This window comes from Limanda limanda, chromosome 1 (genome assembly GCF_963576545.1).
Source record: "Limanda limanda chromosome 1, fLimLim1.1, whole genome shotgun sequence".
In the NCBI taxonomy this organism is placed as follows: Eukaryota; Metazoa; Chordata; class Actinopteri; order Pleuronectiformes; family Pleuronectidae; genus Limanda; species Limanda limanda.
The window spans coordinates 16,764,421-16,782,788 of NC_083636.1; the positions used below are offsets into that span (position 1 = coordinate 16,764,421).

The following is an 18,368-nucleotide window of genomic DNA, read 5'->3' on the forward strand; positions in this document are numbered from 1 at the left end:
TCCCCTTCCCCCCCCCGTTATATTAACTCCAAACGCCGCAGAGGAGACCACACCGGGCTGCGTTTGTCTCCTTCAACACACACATGCACACACACGCTGTGCAAGCTTCTTACCCGACTCCCGTCTCAGCTGGGGCCTCCCTGGAACGTGCCATGTATTCTCCCACGAAGAGACAGACCTTCATCCCCACTTGAGTACCCCTCTCTCTCTCTCTCTCTCCCCCCGAGCCATTTACACAGTGAAAAAGGTTAATTGCTTGAAACGCCTGGCGGTGTTATTCCAGGAGCATCGTATTTGATATTAAACAGACAAGAGATCACAGTGGGGATAACAAACTGTGTGCCAGCGGATTATTTGCACACGCGAATGGGATATGCTTTAAATCTTCGGGTTGGTTTGGCCGATAACTTAAAGGATAATACAAGAATAATTACGTTTAACTTTTCTACATTTTTTTTTAAATCTTAGCGGCAGTAGAATAAAACCATTTAATTCAAAGCAGCAGGAAGTTGTTGAACCATTTTCAGTTAAATGTGACTTTACTCTCAGCTGTTCCCGCCCATGAGTGATGGGTCCATGTGCACAAAGGCTGTCCTAATCCCTCAAGGCCACAGTGTGCACACTATCATCACCCCACGAGGACCATTAGCATCGGATCTGGGGATGATTGGTTTCTACAGATCGGGGTCAGCGCTGAGTTTACTTTGAGGTAGCCGGAGCCCGGAAACGAGACGGAAAGATTTGGATCAAAGTGGAGGATTTTAGAGGAGAAGAAAGACGACAGACAGAAAGACAGACAGACGGGATTAACCGACAGAAACATTGGACTCGACAAGGCGGAAAAATGTTGTGACAAAACAAACCCGTCCCTCGAGATGTTCACGAGTGATGTCACAAATTCAATACTTCCTCATCTCTGACTTCTCTTCCGAAACCTAATTCATTCTTAAACCTGTACTTTATTGTTGGAAACCACAAAAGTTGGACAAAATTAGTTGTTGGGATATTTCAGTCTGGACCAAAATGGTGGACAAGTTGGCTTTAGGCTGCCCTCACGAGATACTCTGGTTTCAAAGAATAAAACATATGTTTACATATCTAACGTTGAGCATGAATGAGCCTGAACAGTGCAGATGAATGAAAAATGTAATATTATAATAATAATAAAAATCCAAAGAGGATAGAGTGCCCTTTAAATGTGAATTATTTATATTTAATGTACTTTCCTATTGAGCATTTATGTCCCTTCATAATGTTTAATTAAGTTCATAATTGCTGCACAATTAGCTGCTGCCTCACCTCATGAATTAGTTATGTTCTCTGCATTCAGTTTAATCAGTTGTGCTCAGAGTCGAAGTTCTCTCTGTGCGTGTCTGTGTCTGTATGAGTGTGTGTGTGTGTGTGTGTGTGTGTGTGTGTGTGTGTGTGTGTGTGTGTGTGTGTGTGTGTGTGTGTGTGTGTGTGTGTGTGTGTGTGTGTGTGTGTGTGTGTGTGTGTGTACGTCAGTGTTTCTGATTCTGTCAATACTCAAACACATTAGTTGTAAGTGGCGTCGGAGAGGCGAGCGCAGTCAAACAAATTACACAGAGAGAGGTAGCCTGGGCTGGCTAACACGTTACAGTGATTGAGCTTGAGAGGTAGAGTGTGGCGTTCTTTAAACACACTGTGTTTGGGGAGAGGTGGCGTATTTAAACACATTACGGAGGAGAGAAATTGGGGGTCTCGCAGCGAAATGCATTACGGAGTCGGCGAGGCTGAGGGAGTGCAACATTTCTAAACACATTACGCTGGAGCAGCGATGGCATGCTTAAACAGAGTGTTGATGGAGAGCGGAGAGAGAGCGGGGGTCGAGAGAGTTTCTGTTTTACTTCGGCGAGATGTGTGTGCTTTGTCTTTCCGTTGAGTGCAGATGGAGTTTTGACATCGGCTCAACCTGAGTACACAAACTTATCACAGGGATTCGTCTCACCTAAAGCACACTTGAGGGCTTATTGGCACAGTCATACACTCAAACACGCACATAATGGTGCATGCACGTAGTCGTGGACGCTGAAGTACACCCATGTTTTATTGTTTTTTTGAGAACACGAGGCGTCTAATAAAACCAGCTTGTCGAATCACTCCCAGACCTACACTGCTGACCCCGCCGATAAAGCCTGTCATGAAAGATTAAGCTCAGATCCAGCAAAACACTTCAAGACATGTTCACCCATACTTTATCTTGGCACTGTGTCCGGCCCAATTAACCTTACAAGCAGCTCCTTTTTTCACGTTGCCAAGTCTGAAGCAGTGGGGCACCGCATCCCTGGCATTTTTCTTCGCCTGGCAACAGAACACCTCGAACAGAAAACAAGCTCTTCTACTCCTGTAGCGGTACTCGGGTCGATCTTTTCAATTAGCCAGGTTGACTTTGCATGGCTAATTAAGTCCTCATCCTTGACGAACCGTCTGACTTCTCCTCCAAGCCTCTTACCGGGGGTTTACAGCCCCGCAGGGGCCAACGGCCAGACGGATTGTTGTCCAGCTGGAATGGGATTATCAGCGCACCAGGGGCCTGAGGCCCACAGTCCCTGAGCTTTTGTTTGAATCTGAAGTGTCGAGTTGGAAGGGGTGAAGCAGGGAGAGAGGATTGAAGTAATCCCCTCCTCTTCAGGGCTGTTCTCCAGAGGAGCAAATCCCCAGAAAACCACTGAACGCCATAGACCACCAACTGCCATCAGAGCCACTGTTTACTCATCACACCCCAGCAGGTAGAAGGCTCCCCTGCGCTAAGATGAATTAATGCATGTTCTGTTGGGCAGCGTTTGGTGGCTCTAATCAAAACATGATGTTCCCGGGTGAAGTATAGGATTGTCTGGCAGGATTAGAGGCTTCTTGCTTTGCAGCAGCAGGTTATGAAACCCACCCAGACCACTGGGATTTAGTTTGTACAGCCAGGACAATCAGATTATTTATATAATCCACTAACTGCCAATATCAATCATTTTTAAAGACATTGGCAGGAAAAGATTATTAGCATACCCACAGAAAAACTTGGAGTGCTGACCAGTGATCCCTGAGCGAAGAGAAATAAATAAATATATATTGTAATGCTGCAAAGTCTTCATATTTCTTAGAACCAAAACTGAATATCTGATCAAAATGGTTTAAATGAGTAAATAACTGAATGTAAAAGCAAGTAATCTTTTCAAAGCTCTCAAACACACCTGTTCGGGTATTAATAAACATTTCCATGTGTGTACACTGAGATAATACAGAGTCGGTAAAGACGATAACAGATGATTCAAAAGGTCGGTATTTTGCTTAAGGACATGTTTTGGTTTGTGATGTAAGTTTTGCCTGCATACTTCCCCTGACAACTGTTGTTTTAATGTAATCCTGTGTATTGGAGATGGAGACACGTTAATCACAAATAAGCTGAGCTGCGTTGGCTAAACTTGTCAACTCTGTGGAATCCTGCAACAAAGAACACAGTGAGTAGTTTGTTTTAAAAAAACCTCCTCCCATTTTAAAGGATTAGGGGCAGAATTCTGTAAATTGCCGCGTTAGTCACAGTAAAATCTGGTTTTACAAGTTCAAACCAGCTTTGCTGTGGAGTGAATGGAATCAGTCAGTGGGTAGAAATCCCTTTTTAAACAGCTAATTTGTCTCATTTGTCTTTTGGATGAATCTTGAAAACCATTTTATTTTTTTATTGTTTGCATTCATGATAAAAACCACGATACTGTCTGCAGCGTCAGGCTTAGCTTGCGGTGTGACCGCTCCTCTCCCAGGGTGCACCTGTGCGTGTTGAGCCAATACCAACAGGCTGTCTCTCATCGCAGTTTGACAGAAGCACACGGAATCAGAGCAGAATCCACCAAAAACAACCACGCTGAGCCGAGGGGTTAACGCAGAGCCCGAAGATCAGAGGGAAACGGGAGGACGCTGCTTCGTCTGTCATCCGGCAAAAATCCACCCCAAAGAAAAACACAGGGGCGAGGTGCGTGGTGGCCATTGTCCAACCCGCTGTTGGCACAGGGAAAACAGGATGCGATGAGTTTTTCTGCCTGAGGTGACTGGTGAACCACCGTGGCACCCGCTCGGAAACTTGTGATTTTATTGGAGCAAACAGTCACTCCATTTATTCAATACCGCAAGACACTTTTCAATTTTTTTCTGTCTTTTGCTCCATTTGGAGGCAGACAAGTGTGTAAAAGAAGTTGGCCCACGAGCAACTTTATCAATGACGGGTATTGATATGAAGCCTTGAATAGAGTTAAGGCTTCAGGGCTTTTTTTAACTTTTGAAAGATATTCTGTGGCGATTCGAAGACGGCGCCATTATGAACCAGTCACAGCTCAGGTGACTGGTGTGGTTTTCTTACACTGTCAGTACTCTCTCATCGCTTTTTTACAGTTATCACAAAGGCTCGGATCAAAGGCAGAACATGTCGAGTACATCTGTTTGAGACACGTTATACATCGGTGTCATCTCAAGCTTTTCTTTCTATCACAAACCGACACCCGACCACACACAGCCCCCGCGACAAAAGTACAGTATCTCTCTCGGGCTCTGCCTATTGAAATGCTAGACGACTACAGTAGCCCTCAATGCCACGGCGCGACGTGACTGTGCGTTGGAGAATGCGTTGAGGGAGCTTTGCCCGGTTCTCACCAGCAGGAGCAGAAGCTGTTTCTCTGTTTTTTTGGAGCCGCATTTCTTGTGTCAGCTCTCGGAGACGTCAGCACTGACAGTTCAGAGAAAAGGAACCTCTGACTGAAGAGGAATGAGACTGATCCTTTGCCAGACAGCCTCAGTTAGGGGGCCACCATCCACTTGATTTCTCTCCACCAGGCCCTGCCTCCACAAAAGCCTCGGCCATCCACCCACTGTCCGCCCTCCCCGCCTTCATTTCTGGACGTGCAGCGATAACAGAATTTGCGGGGAACTGTCCAAACAGCTTGCCCTGTGTTGCGATGTGTGTTGAGTTTTGGATATGGCGCAATTTGGGATTACTTCATCGGAGAGGCATTGGTTGGCTCAGCATTTCAACAGAAAAAAAAACCCAAAGCCCCTTCACCCCTTGTTTTTTGGCGACATGTTTGTCCCGTATATTGATTGTTTTTCTGTGTTAATTCACCAGATGCCACAGAAGCTGGTTTGTTAAGCTTGAGCTGGAGATATTGCTGCTCTCAAATCCCAGATGGACTGTGTAGTGCCGGTCACACAGAGCACACAAATGACACGCTGACTTATTTATTTTACCTTGGACTGTTGCACTGACACAAACCGCTGACATTTATATTCCATTAAATCCCTTCTTCCCTCCTCACATTCTCTTCCTGTGTCTCTCCCGTTTTCTCATGGTCAAAAGAAGAAGTCCTCAAAAGTCCGCTCCACTGCCATTTGTCCTGATCTCTGGACACTTTTTTTTCCGGGAGACATTCTTTAAAGACATTTATTATGAGGCAGTAAAACGTAATGGGGTGTTTCATTTGCCGTAATGAAACCTAATCACTCTGTGGACAGTGCTTTGAATCCATCTGTCCAGTGGTTTAATAGTCCAAGTTGAGGCGGGGAACAAAGTGGCCCTCGGTCGGCAGCCTGTCGGGGGGGAAAGCAGTTGAAGGAAGGGATTCCTTTACATCTTAAAGGCTTTAAGTTTCGGATAATGATGAGGAGAGAAGAAGTCCAACTATTTCCCCCGGAGAAAAGATGGACTCTGACTGATGCTGGTGAATCCTGTAAGAAAACTCCTGACGGGATTTGTTGAGGAAATTAAGCAGTTTTACTGTAGTACTAGTACACAACTACTGTCCAATGTTAACTTTAAAGGTCTGATCCAGATGATGACTGGATCTGACAATTGATGACATTTCAATTAACTGTGTGGTTATCGTCACATTATAAACAGAGCAAATAGTTTTTTTTACAATTATTAGTAGTTTTCTAACTAGTATTTAGCGAGCCCACTAATCATAGACTGTATATAAAGGGACTACTCGTTTCCAAGTCCCTCCGCTATCCAGAAATTAAGCCAAAATATGCAGGATACTGCCGTCTCACACCAATGACATCATTTGGAGCCGAAGTCTGCGCAGTAGCAATTGGACGATGGAGCCACACCATCCCACCAATGCATTTCGTCGACCAACCACGAGTCAGCTGTCAAACGTGACATTGTTATGGCATCAAATAACATGCGGCAAGCAAACTTACCAGAAAAGGTAACTGTAGATCAGTGTGATAAGAACTGAAGCCAAAACAGAAGAAACCATCTTTCAGAAAAATATATTTGACCTTTAAGTTTGGTCCATTTCCCATCTGCCAACTTACAGAAGGCGGGGTTTATGACATCTACTGGAGCCAGCCACCAGGGGGCGATAACAGCGCTTTAGATTCACTCTACAGTCAATGCTGCTAACTTATTTTTCCTCCTCAGCACTCTACACAAGATAAAATTACTGGGTGGAGAATCCAGCCCTGTACACAACAAATAGAGAGAAGCTCGAAAGGCTATAATAACCCACCAGCTTTAGCTAATGTGTAAGCATTTAGCTTGCCAACTGCAGTAGTTTATGAACTAGCACTGCAAGAAGCCACAACATCACAGACTTCCCAAACCTATCCTTAAGTCTTCAGTTCTCACACCATGAATAAAGGAGAAGGCTGAACACAGACTTTTCAAATGGACTGTTCATGGAGTGAGAGTAATGTCGGCTACATCTCAAAATGCCCACGTTCAATTTTCAGCCCTGCACTTTTCTCGAATAGAACTTTTATATCCACTTGTATATAAAACCCTCCTTGCAGGAAAGTGCACTGCTGAGAGTTTGCTGCTTAGCATTTCGGCTGCCTGTGATTTGCCAAGCATGTGTGAAAGATAATTGGTCACCTAGGAGGCTTTAATGGAGCCGCTCTGATGGAGTCATTTAGTTGCAGCGCTTTGCATTTCATCACTTCTGTCCGTCAATTATACTTGATTTACAAGGTGTCTAAGGGACGGCGAATGTGAAGCATCAATTTGTGAGTGGGTGATTGCACTGGAGAGAGAGGAGATGGCAGAATATATCATTCATTAACATGGCAGGATGTCCTTCAATTATCCCTTGTCGAATTGGCGTGAGTCATCTCAGCCGTTACTCTTATAGAACGACCTCTCCCAGGTAGAAGGCGAGAGGCTGCATGAGTTCGCCTGAGCTCGTGTGACTTGTAATAGAAGATACATAACCACATCAGAAGCGTATGAGACTTTAGCTGAGGCATTGTGCCTTTGTACAGGTGGGACTCATCGCTCATTACACAGGGCCTGTCAGGAGTCTGTGTTTACACAGATGGTTCGTATTCACCCAGGGCCCTATAGCCTATGAATGCTTTAAAGCTGAATACAAGGCCTGTGTCTGCATAGAGTGAATGAATAGAGAGTACATGACAGTTTCGTTTCCCAGGTTTACATGACACAGGGTCTCATAAAAGAGTTAAAGGTGACAGACATGAAACACATCCTCCACACAGGCAGGGCCACAAAGGTTGTAAAGTTCCCCGAGGTTGCATTTCGAGCCCTGATAAATTTCAACTGATAATATTGTGCTAATGGCTTTTAGAGGGAGCAAGGACAATAAATAGAAGGAGATAATCGCGTGGTTCAGAACGGGGACTTGTGGGTGAGGTCTTTTATCTGGAGGAAAAACAGGCTTAGGTAACGAGAGGTGATGGAGTTTGGTGCCAGTTGAGTTGCGACGCCGCGTATCTGCGATGGGTTTCCTTCTCCTGATAAAACCCAGATATGTTTTCTCTTGGCGTGGAAGTGTTGGCCTGTTCACACAGCTGGGCCGAATCATCGTGGAGAAATATATGACGGCTGAGTCACCCAAATGCCACAATTCATCTACTATATTAAAAAGAGACGTTCAGCAACCTTGCTAAAATACATAATTCTGCTCGCAGATTGCTTTCCTCTGAAATCATGTGGTATAGATCAGCATGGGGCTTTCAGAAGGAGTATTATCACTTCCTGGAAGCTATTATTTTGCTTTTGACACCATTTTTTTTGTTTTACACCCTAAACTGATAAGTGTTTGTCCCTGAATGGCACTCCATTTTGATTACATCCCTCATGAGGTCCAATTATAAATGTGAATATGTCGTAGTAGTGTGCGCTGGGCATATAGAGAGGAATATCTTTTAAGAGTCTCCTTATTTTAGTGATTTTTAAATCCTTTAGGTCCTTAAAAGCCCTGTCGTCTTGAGCCCGGCTTAAATAAACCTTTGCAACGGAAATTTATTGCAGGAGCTCTCCCTAAAAGATTGATTGATGTTGCATCCACCGAGTCGTTGCGTTTTTGAATCGCGGCTCTGTTTAAAAATTAAGGAAACGGCGCCTCGGCCAGAATCCTTAAGCTGACTTTTCTGCACATCATATATTAAATCAAACGCACAAAGCAAATTAGATTTGAGACGTTACAGAGACAAATGCATGTGCAGCTTCCTTATGTGGGACTGTAGGATTTGGTTTGACAGAGAAAAGAGCCCCTGATTGACCATTACACACTCCGAGCTCACAGCAGCAGGAATGCGGTTGGTGTATCTATCCGCCTTTCTCCCTCCAGTTCTTATTTAACACACATATTCTTGGAAGCGAATGTGAGCCATATTAAATCTGACTCCTCTGCAGCACGGTAATGCGAGCACCGGCGGTTAGTTTTATATGTTTCACAAGCGTGTAAATATTTAATAGAAGAGCAGGCTGGAGTGCTGTGTCACTGTTCCTGCCCCGTCAGCCACAGAGACGACGCACAGGAGAGAAACGCCGGGAGAATTTCCTCCTGACAGGAGAAATTTATGAAGCGGATTCATATAGGCGTCTTATTCTTAACCATATTCCTGCCGCAGTCGGATTCTCGGCTCTTGTGACACAGACATGGACACACAAGCTGTTTACGGTCGCAGAAGATGTTAGTTGGTATAGATGTTGAGCCCTCACTTGATATGTATGAAACACGATGGCGACCGACAGCATTCCGAACTTGGGTTGTGTGTTTGGGGGTCTGTTTGGTATTCGGTTACTGTATCCTGTGCGCTTACAAAAGGCCGGTGGGAGGTCAGAGGCGTAGGATTTTTCTGTTCATGTTTTTTTAATGAACATTATAATCCGATGAAGAGCCGGGGATTTGTGCAGGACTAAAACAAATAATCAAAGCTGTATGCATAAACACTGATGTCAAACTTTCCTGTGGAACTTGTGGTTTGTGTCAAAACACTGCATGCCGGGGCTGCACAGTTATCTGACTTCCACCGACAGGCCTCCTGTTATTCTCCTTTTTTAATATTAATAAAGCGTTAAAAACCAAGAGGCCCCTGCACCTGTTGCATGGTGATTCTTTAGTTTCATTTTGTAAAATAGAGGCAACACAGTAAATCACATCTTGGCGGAACCACATGACATAATGTCAGTGAAACAATATAATAGTGATGAAGAATAATAGTTTTGTGCAGAGTTGTCATAGTTTAAAAAAACCTAAGAATGAATGTATGCCTATATCCTGAATCCAATCCAAAGCCTCCTGCCTCAACAGATCTATACGTCTGAAAACAGTTAACTACTGAATGATACAAAAATATATATCAATCTAAAAATGGATACATAAAACTTTACTGGACACGTTTTGTATGACATGGAGAGTTTTTGCCCTTTTCTAACCTAACTTTCTGATCTGGATTAGAACAGACATAGCCAAGCAAAGCCCCACCACAATGCTTTTAGTGTCATCATTGCACCCCCATCTTAACCTCGCCCCGTTTACACTTACATTTCAGTGAACTAGCACAGAAGCTAATGCTCTTTGAGAAGCTAATGCTCTTTGAGAGATCGCTCACTGGCTCCATTCACCCTGGCTTTGGGAGTAGGTGGGAGGCAGGGGTGAGGAAGAGCAGATCTCTCAGAGGCCTGTAAGCTCCATGATTCCACCTCAGAGGGAATAATGAGCTTCTCCACTGTTGTCACAACCCAACCCTGAGCTTAACCCCCCCCCCCCCCCCCCCCAACAAACCTCCATTCACAAACGCTGCGTTTTGCATTTCCGTATCCATACGATTTAAAGAAATCCTTCAGGTCATGGATTAGTCCACGACCCCTCCTCACTTTAAGGTTTTCTCTTTTCCGCATCAGTGGCGCTTCGTGATGAGTCTTCTTCGGACTGATCCGGCACTTTGAGGTCCCTCCGTCATTCATTTGCAACATCGCACTTGTTTTGTTGCTTTAGATGTTGTGTATATTACTTTAATTTACTCCAGAGGGAGAGATTACTCCTCTGCTGCGGTCGGGATGTGGTGATACTGTTGCTCAACAAGTGCACAATCTCTGATGTCAGACCTGACTCCCCATGTCCTCCTCCTCCCCCACGCAAACGTCAGCAGCGGGGCTCGGCAGGAAATGATCCGATTTTATGAATCAGTGTTACGTTTCACTCCAATTTCCTCGCTTCCTGTAAACGGGTTCCTGATCTGCCCTTGTACCGCCGTCATCGCCTGAGCAGAGCGGACACATCTGTGCGAGGCGAAGCTCCACAGGAGACCTCAGTCACCAGTAAGATGGATGGAAACGTATGAGCATTGGATAAATACACCCAACAACTTCCCTTCATCCCTCCCTCGCTGCAGCAGATGTTACAGCTCGGTGGTGTTCTCTCTCCCATGGTGCGTTGTGCTTCCACTTCTGTTTATTTATCCTCTCGTTCCCGCACTTCCCTTGAGTAGATGCGGAAACTGCGTGTGCACACACACGGAATGGCCTGTATGTGAGTGTAGGTGGAAGATCTCCTTAAAAGAGATTACCCGAGCTCCGTCATGCACACGATGGGGTTGCCCGACCCCATTGTAAACCTGGAGGCCGACCTCTGACCTTTGGAGAAGCGATGAAATGGAGGGAAACCTCCCATTTCCCTCTGCCGGGGTCTGAAGACTCCTCTGGCGGAGAGGAGGCATTGTTTAATGAGCTCTTGAATGGATTTTTAATGAAACCTCCACTTTGTCTGAAGAGTGGCGGAGCGGCGGAAGGAGACAGGTGGCAGCACTTGACCGGACAGATGATAAAAAGAGGAGAATATTGTATATTTTTATAAAACAGATGTAAAGGCTTGACTTAGAGAGGTCAAAGTACATGTCTTTAATAAGGTAACTCCCTGAACCTCTGTCTGTAAAACCCCAGATGTCTTTTCCGTTCATATTGTCTCTTTCACATGTCAACGGAGACACAGTTTCAGGTTCATATACTTTGATACACAGAGACAGGTTTACAGAGTCACAACCAAGATTTCCTACACACATGTTTTTATGCCTCTGCACCGGCCAGTGACTGTCACAGTTGTCATGCTGTTCATCCATTCTTTACATGTGTCCGTTCCATTGTTATGAACACACCAAATTTGTGCGACGAAAAAGTCATATAATTGTGGGTCCACATAAAAAGACAAACCACCATCACCCTGGTGTCTTCAACATGTCAAAAGAGGAAGCTTCAGGCCTTGAAGAAGTTCACCACCAAACCAAAACTGCTTGCTACTGTTCTTCCTCTGTCTGTTCTTCCTGTCTCCCTCCTTTTCCTCCTCCATGTTTCCTGGACGTGTCATTTGCTGAGTAAGGGCTCGCGGTGACCTCCAGTCGCACAGCGTGGGAGGTGGTGTTTCCGAGCAGGAAGTGAATTGGAAGAGGAACTCCGCCGGCATAAGGGAAGCGGAGGCCGTCCGCACCTTGAACTTCATGTGTCATTTAATGAAAGAGCCATGAGTTATTTTGTGATAGCGGTGGCATTGGCCACACCGGGTCGTTGAGGATGTGAGCAGGGCGCTTTCGTAGGCGTGTGCTGCAGAAGAGGGAGGTCAGAGGTCAGGGAGTGATCGGTACAGGGTGGGACATTTCCGATGTTCACTGTGAAACGCACATGTGAGGTCACGTTACTGTAATCATTTTCTCTAACGCACACAGAACGTTAACAAACCAAACCACTGAATGAAGATACACCATCATGTCGATGGCAGCACATTGACACCCGCCATGCGCACCGACCTGTCTGACGCCTTACCCCTGACCACTGATGTCCTCATAAGCGCGGTGTCTCATGTCCGCTTCTATTTTTACGGGCAGGCGCTGAAAGCCTCTTGTCAATGGGCATCTCATTCCAGCGCCAGCGGCGTGTCACCATTTATTAAGTCGTCATTACTTGTGGTGCCGGGGACTGTCGGAAATAGATTGGCGAGGATAGGTCGGACTGTTGCTGCACTCCCTAAAGGGCCAAGCCATAAAGGCGTGTTCCAGCACATCCCACTCCGCCGCTGGAGATCGATGCAGCTAGCCAGGCTGCTATTAGTTTGGTTAATGCAGATGGATGGGAGGAAGGGGTCAAATCGCGGCGGAGGGAAAGAGGATGAAGTGGTCTGAGCGAAAGACGAGGGCACTTTCACGTGTCTGTCAGCACATCTTTTTGTTTGGGGTAAACATCTAAAAAGGGTGTTTAAACTAAAGAGGCGATGAGTAACGAGGATGTGGACGCCACAGTTGTAGGGTAGAGGACACAATGGAAGACGTGGGATACAAACACACACTCACACAAACACACACATCAGCCAGTTTCAAAAGGCTTTACTGTAAACACAAAATAATAAACCTTTTTTAATCTAAATCCACTAAGAGGAACTCATAAACAAACCATACAACGTGGGCTTTATTTCCATTACTCTTGTCCATAATATATTACTGCACTCAACAAGTTAGCTGCTGAGATCTGTGAACTCTCTGACATTTCCTAAGTGAGGTTTGATGACGTAGGAAATGTGAGTACTTAGACGTTCAGGTTGTAAACAAGTCAACCAGTCGGCCAGATCATCTAAAGCATTTTAGTTTGGGGGTAAAACTGAAAGCAACACTCCCTCATTACACGGGGAAAACTACGCTAAGTACAGTGGATCAAAGCTCAAACAAGAAAATTGCTCTGTAAACTGCGATTGATATTTATAAGAGACTATTATACGGATTGTAATTTTATTGTTTGCTTTCATTTTTCTCTTCCAGATAACTTTGGCCTAACCACGGGGTTCAACAGGGGTTTTTCAACATTTTTCAGCAATGACACTGTGTTCCCAGCAGCTAACTCCATGCAAGTTTATTTTTACCAATAGGAAGATTAAGATCCAAGTCGTAATAAACTGTAATCAGCCCCACATGCTTTAGCTCGCATTAGTTTGTCTCTTGCTTTATCCAGAAATTAATTAAGATACCAAAAAGACGTTACGCTGCACAAAATGCCAGATAGGTTTTACGACGCGGCAACAAAACAAAAGCATCGCTAGGAATGCTGGGACTGTGGTGGTCGTTGTGTGTTTGTGTGTGTGTGTGTGGGGGGGGGTACCCTTATATAATACAACACACGCACTCATCTCGTCGTCGCAGCGTCACTTCACCGTGTGTTTTTCTTTTCTTGTGTGTTAAGGTGTGTGAGTTGACACGTCGGCACTCCTGTTTATCAAAGCTTTTATCACCTCGCCATTGCTATGTCCCCCATCCCCCCCCACACACACACACACACCCCCGAGAGGAAGTATGAGGTGCCCACTCACACACACACGCACAAACACCTGCAGGGGACAGCAGGGGTTGAGAGGAGTGTGTGTCTGTGTGTGTGTCTGTGTGTGTGTGTGTTGACCCGCCTCGCTGATGTGAATGACTTTACCAGAGACAGGATCCGTCTCAGACTACACAGGTTAACTAACAGCATGTGTCTGCCTCACACGGGCAGGCTCCATGCGGATTTGTCAAAAACACCACGTTTTAAATCAATACTCTCTGTGGGAACATTCTGACCTGCAATCTATGAACAATATCACTCAGAGCTCCCTGCACGAAAACGTCAATAAATATGCTGAACCAAAGAAAACTTGTTGGAAAAGATTACGAAAGTGGTTTTTTTTTAACAATAAAGATACTTTTTTAAAGTGATCTTGCGTATAATTGAATTTGTTGGAGGCTGTACATGATATGGCCATTATAGAAATGAGACACTGTTGTTCTGTCTGGCCTGGGTTTGATTTATTTCTCTCAACATTGCCCAGGACCACGACTGTTTTCCTTCAGCCCTGGCAGTTCAACTCCAATGTTTAACACAAAGATCCGGAAAGTTTAAAGAGCGGAAGTGTTGACTGCCTCGCGCCTGCACTGATATAACTATTAATAAGGGAAAAGGGTCGATTTCTGGATATTGTCTCGATGTAAATAAGCAGGGACGTCGTGCTGATACAGCTGTAACATATAAAGTGTCTGTTACACGATGAAAAAGACGTTTCATTGGCCTCCTCCAAAGGTCTGTCTCTGCCTGTCAAAAATACTGAGGACAATTAAAAAACGAACCAGGCGTTTGTTCAGGAGCTGTCTCTTAAAATCAAATTCATTCAGGGAGTTTTAACATCTACAGAAAACTGAGGAAACTCTACACATAGAGCCAGAAGCTCCAGAACAGCTAGGACCATGTGCGGAGAGGTTCCTGTTACCGCGTAATCTTTCTTACAAAGAAACACACAAATAACAATCACTAATCATTAACAAGACACAAAAACAGTGGTCAAGTTTAGAGTGCACACACCCAAAGACAAATTAGGGTTTCGGGGAACAAAAGTAAACTGAAGTCCGTTAAATTACAGCATCATAGATCACAAATTCACCTCAATTAGTCACGTCACACATCGGTGGAAAAGTGGAGGTAGCCACAAAAAGAGAGACAAAAGAACGACAGGTCAAAAAATCACAGTGTCACATTAGAGGAGATGCAACCCTGCCTGAGCGGAAGAAGAGAAAGAAACAGAAAGGTAGTAGAGGACTTAGTTAAAGGACAGGAAAAAGGTTGATTTTTTTTTGTAAAAGATACAAGAATCTACAGGAAATGCAGAATTGATGACTATCGAAAAAGGAAAGAGTGACGAAAGAAGAGATGAGAGTATAAAAACCCAACCATCCGCTGTGCTTCATATCTACAACTGGCTTCATCGCTGCTCTCAAGTCCCCCCCTCCTCTATCTATCTCTCTTTCTCACCAGCACTCCCATTCTCTCTCTCTCTCTCTCTCTCTCTCTCTCAGCTGCTCGCCCTCCCCTCCCCTCTCTTCCTGTGGATGGTGTGGCTCTCTCTCTCTCTGGCAGTCTAGTGGAGCCGCACACAAGGATTAGAGGGTTTGCTGTGAGTGTCTGCTCTGAGGAGAAGAAGCCAGAAAGACAGAGATAAAATAAATTCTCTCTGGAAAAAGAAAGAAAGGAAGGAAGGAAGGACAGCTTCACTGTTGTGGATAAGTGATCTGATTTACCTCCACTCTGCCTATCACCTCATTCAAGCCTGAAGCCTTCACCTGGTGGAGGACAGATAAGCCAAGGGGGACCATATACCTCGGACCTCCACTCGCACAGGGGAGCCATGTGAGCGGCACCCCTCCACCCACTTCACACCACAGAAGTCCCCCCACATTGAGCCCTCTGAGCTGGGGAGCCCATCCAGGATTTTTTTCCCCCTCTCCTCCTCTTCTCCTTCCCACCTCCACCTCCCCTGGAACCTTCCTCTGTCAGAGGGACTCTCCAGGACTCGGCGGACCCCCCTCCCAGCAGGAGCCACTCATCTCGGGGGAACTCGGGGTGCGAGTGCCCCCCCGGTCCGGAGGCCGTCCGGCAGCACTCCAGCACCATGGATTACCTGTTTGGGATTGTAGTGCTGCTGTGTGGGGCGGTGCAGCCGGGCAGAGGAGTTGAGCCCAAGCACAACGTACCCAGGCTAAAGCTGTCATACAAGGGTAAGCCCCCTCTCTCCGCTCCCCCCCCCCCCCCCGACTCCAGGATACACTGTATACTGCCTTTTAACACAAACTACCCTGCTTGCTCTATTCCTCTTGCCCGTGGCTGCTCTTTCATGCTCTTCTTTTCATCCATTCTTCTCATGTTGAGTATCCCTTTTTTTCTCCTCTATTTCTGTGAGTCTATTTCTGCCACTGTGTGTTGTCTCACTCTACTCTTTCTCCCTCTTGGTCAGCGCACAGCATCCAGCTCAACCTCCTGCACATTCCCTTCCTCACATTAAGTCACTCCTTCCTCTGCCTGTCCCTCAAAAAACGGACTATTCTGCCTTTGCAAAATGGTCCGATTGGTTCCATATGCAGAGGAAGGGCTCTGGCCTGGAGCTAAATGTATATATTGGCCCCTGTACCAATTTTCCCCTCGTGCTGTCCCCTTGTGCTGGTACTGTACAGCCCCTGTTAAGTGCTCTGAAAAGGCATTGGAGCCTCTGTTTTAATGGCTTCTGTCCCAAAAAACTCGAGCTTGGGTCGTGACACGGAGCCTTTCTTTAAGGGGCTGTGCATGCAGGTTTTCCCAACTTCTCATTACTCAGGACTGTAAATGGATCCAACAGTTGTAGAGTTTTTTTTTCTTCTTTTAAATGGAAAAATACTCACGCATGTTGATTTAACGCGCATGCAATAAATCATCTATCTGCAGCCGAATGCATCGGGCGGAGAAGGAGACGGAGACTTTAATGTGTCTTTTTCTTCCGTGCACGTGTGCGTTTTTTTGACGTACACAGCAAACATGTTATTCCCTCTCCTTCTGTGTTATTTTGAGGGGAGACTGCGGAGCGCCGGCTCTTCCTCTCCTCCTCCTCCTCCCTCTCTCCTTCTCTCTCCATCGCGTCTCTTCTCTCTCACACCCTACACTAAATCAGGCTCTTTGTAATAGCAGACTTTTCATCTCAGCTAGAAATAACTGTCAACATTTTTGGCATATTTTGGGACGTTTCTTTTTATTTTTTTTGATGTCAGTGAGGGAGGCTATTGTGGTTCTTTGTCCTGAAACATGACCAAAAGTATAGAGCAGGGAGTGTGGTCTCTTGATTCTTTATTTTAGTCCCGTTCACCCCCATAAAGCATCGCCCTGTGAGAATTTATGAACGGGCTGATTTGACATCATTTCGCAGCTGAGAACACGAGTGCGTCCTCTCGTGTGCGTTGACCTCCACCCCGAGGTTCGGTTCCTCCGATAATTCCAGTCCACGTCGAAGGGAAAATCAATTTTGGGTGAATGACGACGTTTGTCACTCTAATTCATTTTCTATCTTTAGCAGAGACGCTCGGTGTAACTTATGTTTAGAGGCCTGCTATATGACATGCTTTATTCTCTCCAAGGAGCGCAAGTTGTAATTTGGGGATAGTATATTTTCCTTTATCACCCTTGTCAACTTCCAAATGGTCTGTGTCCCAAATCTAAAGTATAAAAGCGTGTGCCTTAACATTGAACACACTTTTCTGTGTCCTGGTTTTGATGCCGTCACAGTGATGGATTTTTTTTTTTAAAAGGGGCGATGACATGTATTCACCATGCGAGTGTAATGAATCTGGAAAGAATCACGGCTGAACTTACCTGCACTCACGTCATATATCCCCGGGGCTCCATCATGTCAGCTCGCACAAACCCGAGCCTGATGGGAAAATGTCATCCCTTCTTTGCACGGCCATCTGTTTAGAGAATGTGAATAGCGCTCCCCTCCTGCGCGCCCCTGTTTTTTGGGATCCTCTCTCCGCTATTCGGTCTGACAAGTGAGCATGTTGCCGACAAGAGATATGTCATCAAAGTGTGTATTGACTGACTGTGCCGAGTGATGGATGAGCCGCATCGAACCACAGCCCCTGCAGCCTGTTGTAATAAATGGACAATGATTTTTTACGAGAAGTGCATCTTAGCTCTGCTGTTTATGCATATATGTGTGTTTGTGTGTGTCTGTCTGTGTGTGTGTGTGTGTGTGTGTGTGTGTGTGTGTGTGTGTGTGTGTGTGTGTGTGTGTGTGTGTGTGAATGTTCTTGCCACATCTTGGTGTGAGGACTCAACACCCTCTCTTGTGATTTCCTCCTCTTAGACTGTAAGTGGTGTCTCGTTGTGTGAATTTGTGTGTGTTTTAGCAAGACACAAAAAAACAAAAAACAAAGAGAGAACGAGGAAAGTGTCAGGTCTGCTGTGCGCTCATATAATTAGACACCTGGTTTTGCACTTGTCCCCGAGCACAAACGCATGAGCTCACAAAATGGTATCTTTTATTGTGCCGTTGAATCTGTGTTTCTACAATTACGTGTGATTGCAAACTGCTGTTGGCTTGCACTGGTGTGTGTGTGTGTGTGTGTGTGTCTGTGTGTGCAAAGGCATGAGGGTGTATCGTGTGCCGCCGTCTTTGTGTGCCACCGCTCGCCGCTGCCTGGGCTCGTGTCTCGGGCCCACAGGTGTTTGACGGCTCTCTTGATGCCTGTCAGGGGACGCCTCTCAGTCAACGCCCACACCGGGGCGGATGGAGAGGGAGGAAGAGGAGGACGGTGGAAGT

At 45.7% G+C, this 18,368-nt stretch overlaps 1 protein-coding gene across 1 annotated transcript in view; it reads left to right on the plus strand.

Moving 5' to 3' along the window:
- The first annotated feature begins 15,242 nt into the window (after positions 1 to 15,242).
- Positions 15,243 to 18,368, plus strand: part of sema3aa (sema domain, immunoglobulin domain (Ig), short basic domain, secreted, (semaphorin) 3Aa) — a 31,319-nt gene continuing 28,193 nt past the window's right edge. Inside the window, exon 1 of the mRNA XM_061078390.1 lies at positions 15,243 to 15,801. Within this exon, the coding sequence (XP_060934373.1) occupies positions 15,696 to 15,801 (106 nt within the window). The 5' untranslated portion in view covers positions 15,243 to 15,695. The remainder of the gene's footprint in view (positions 15,802 to 18,368) is intronic.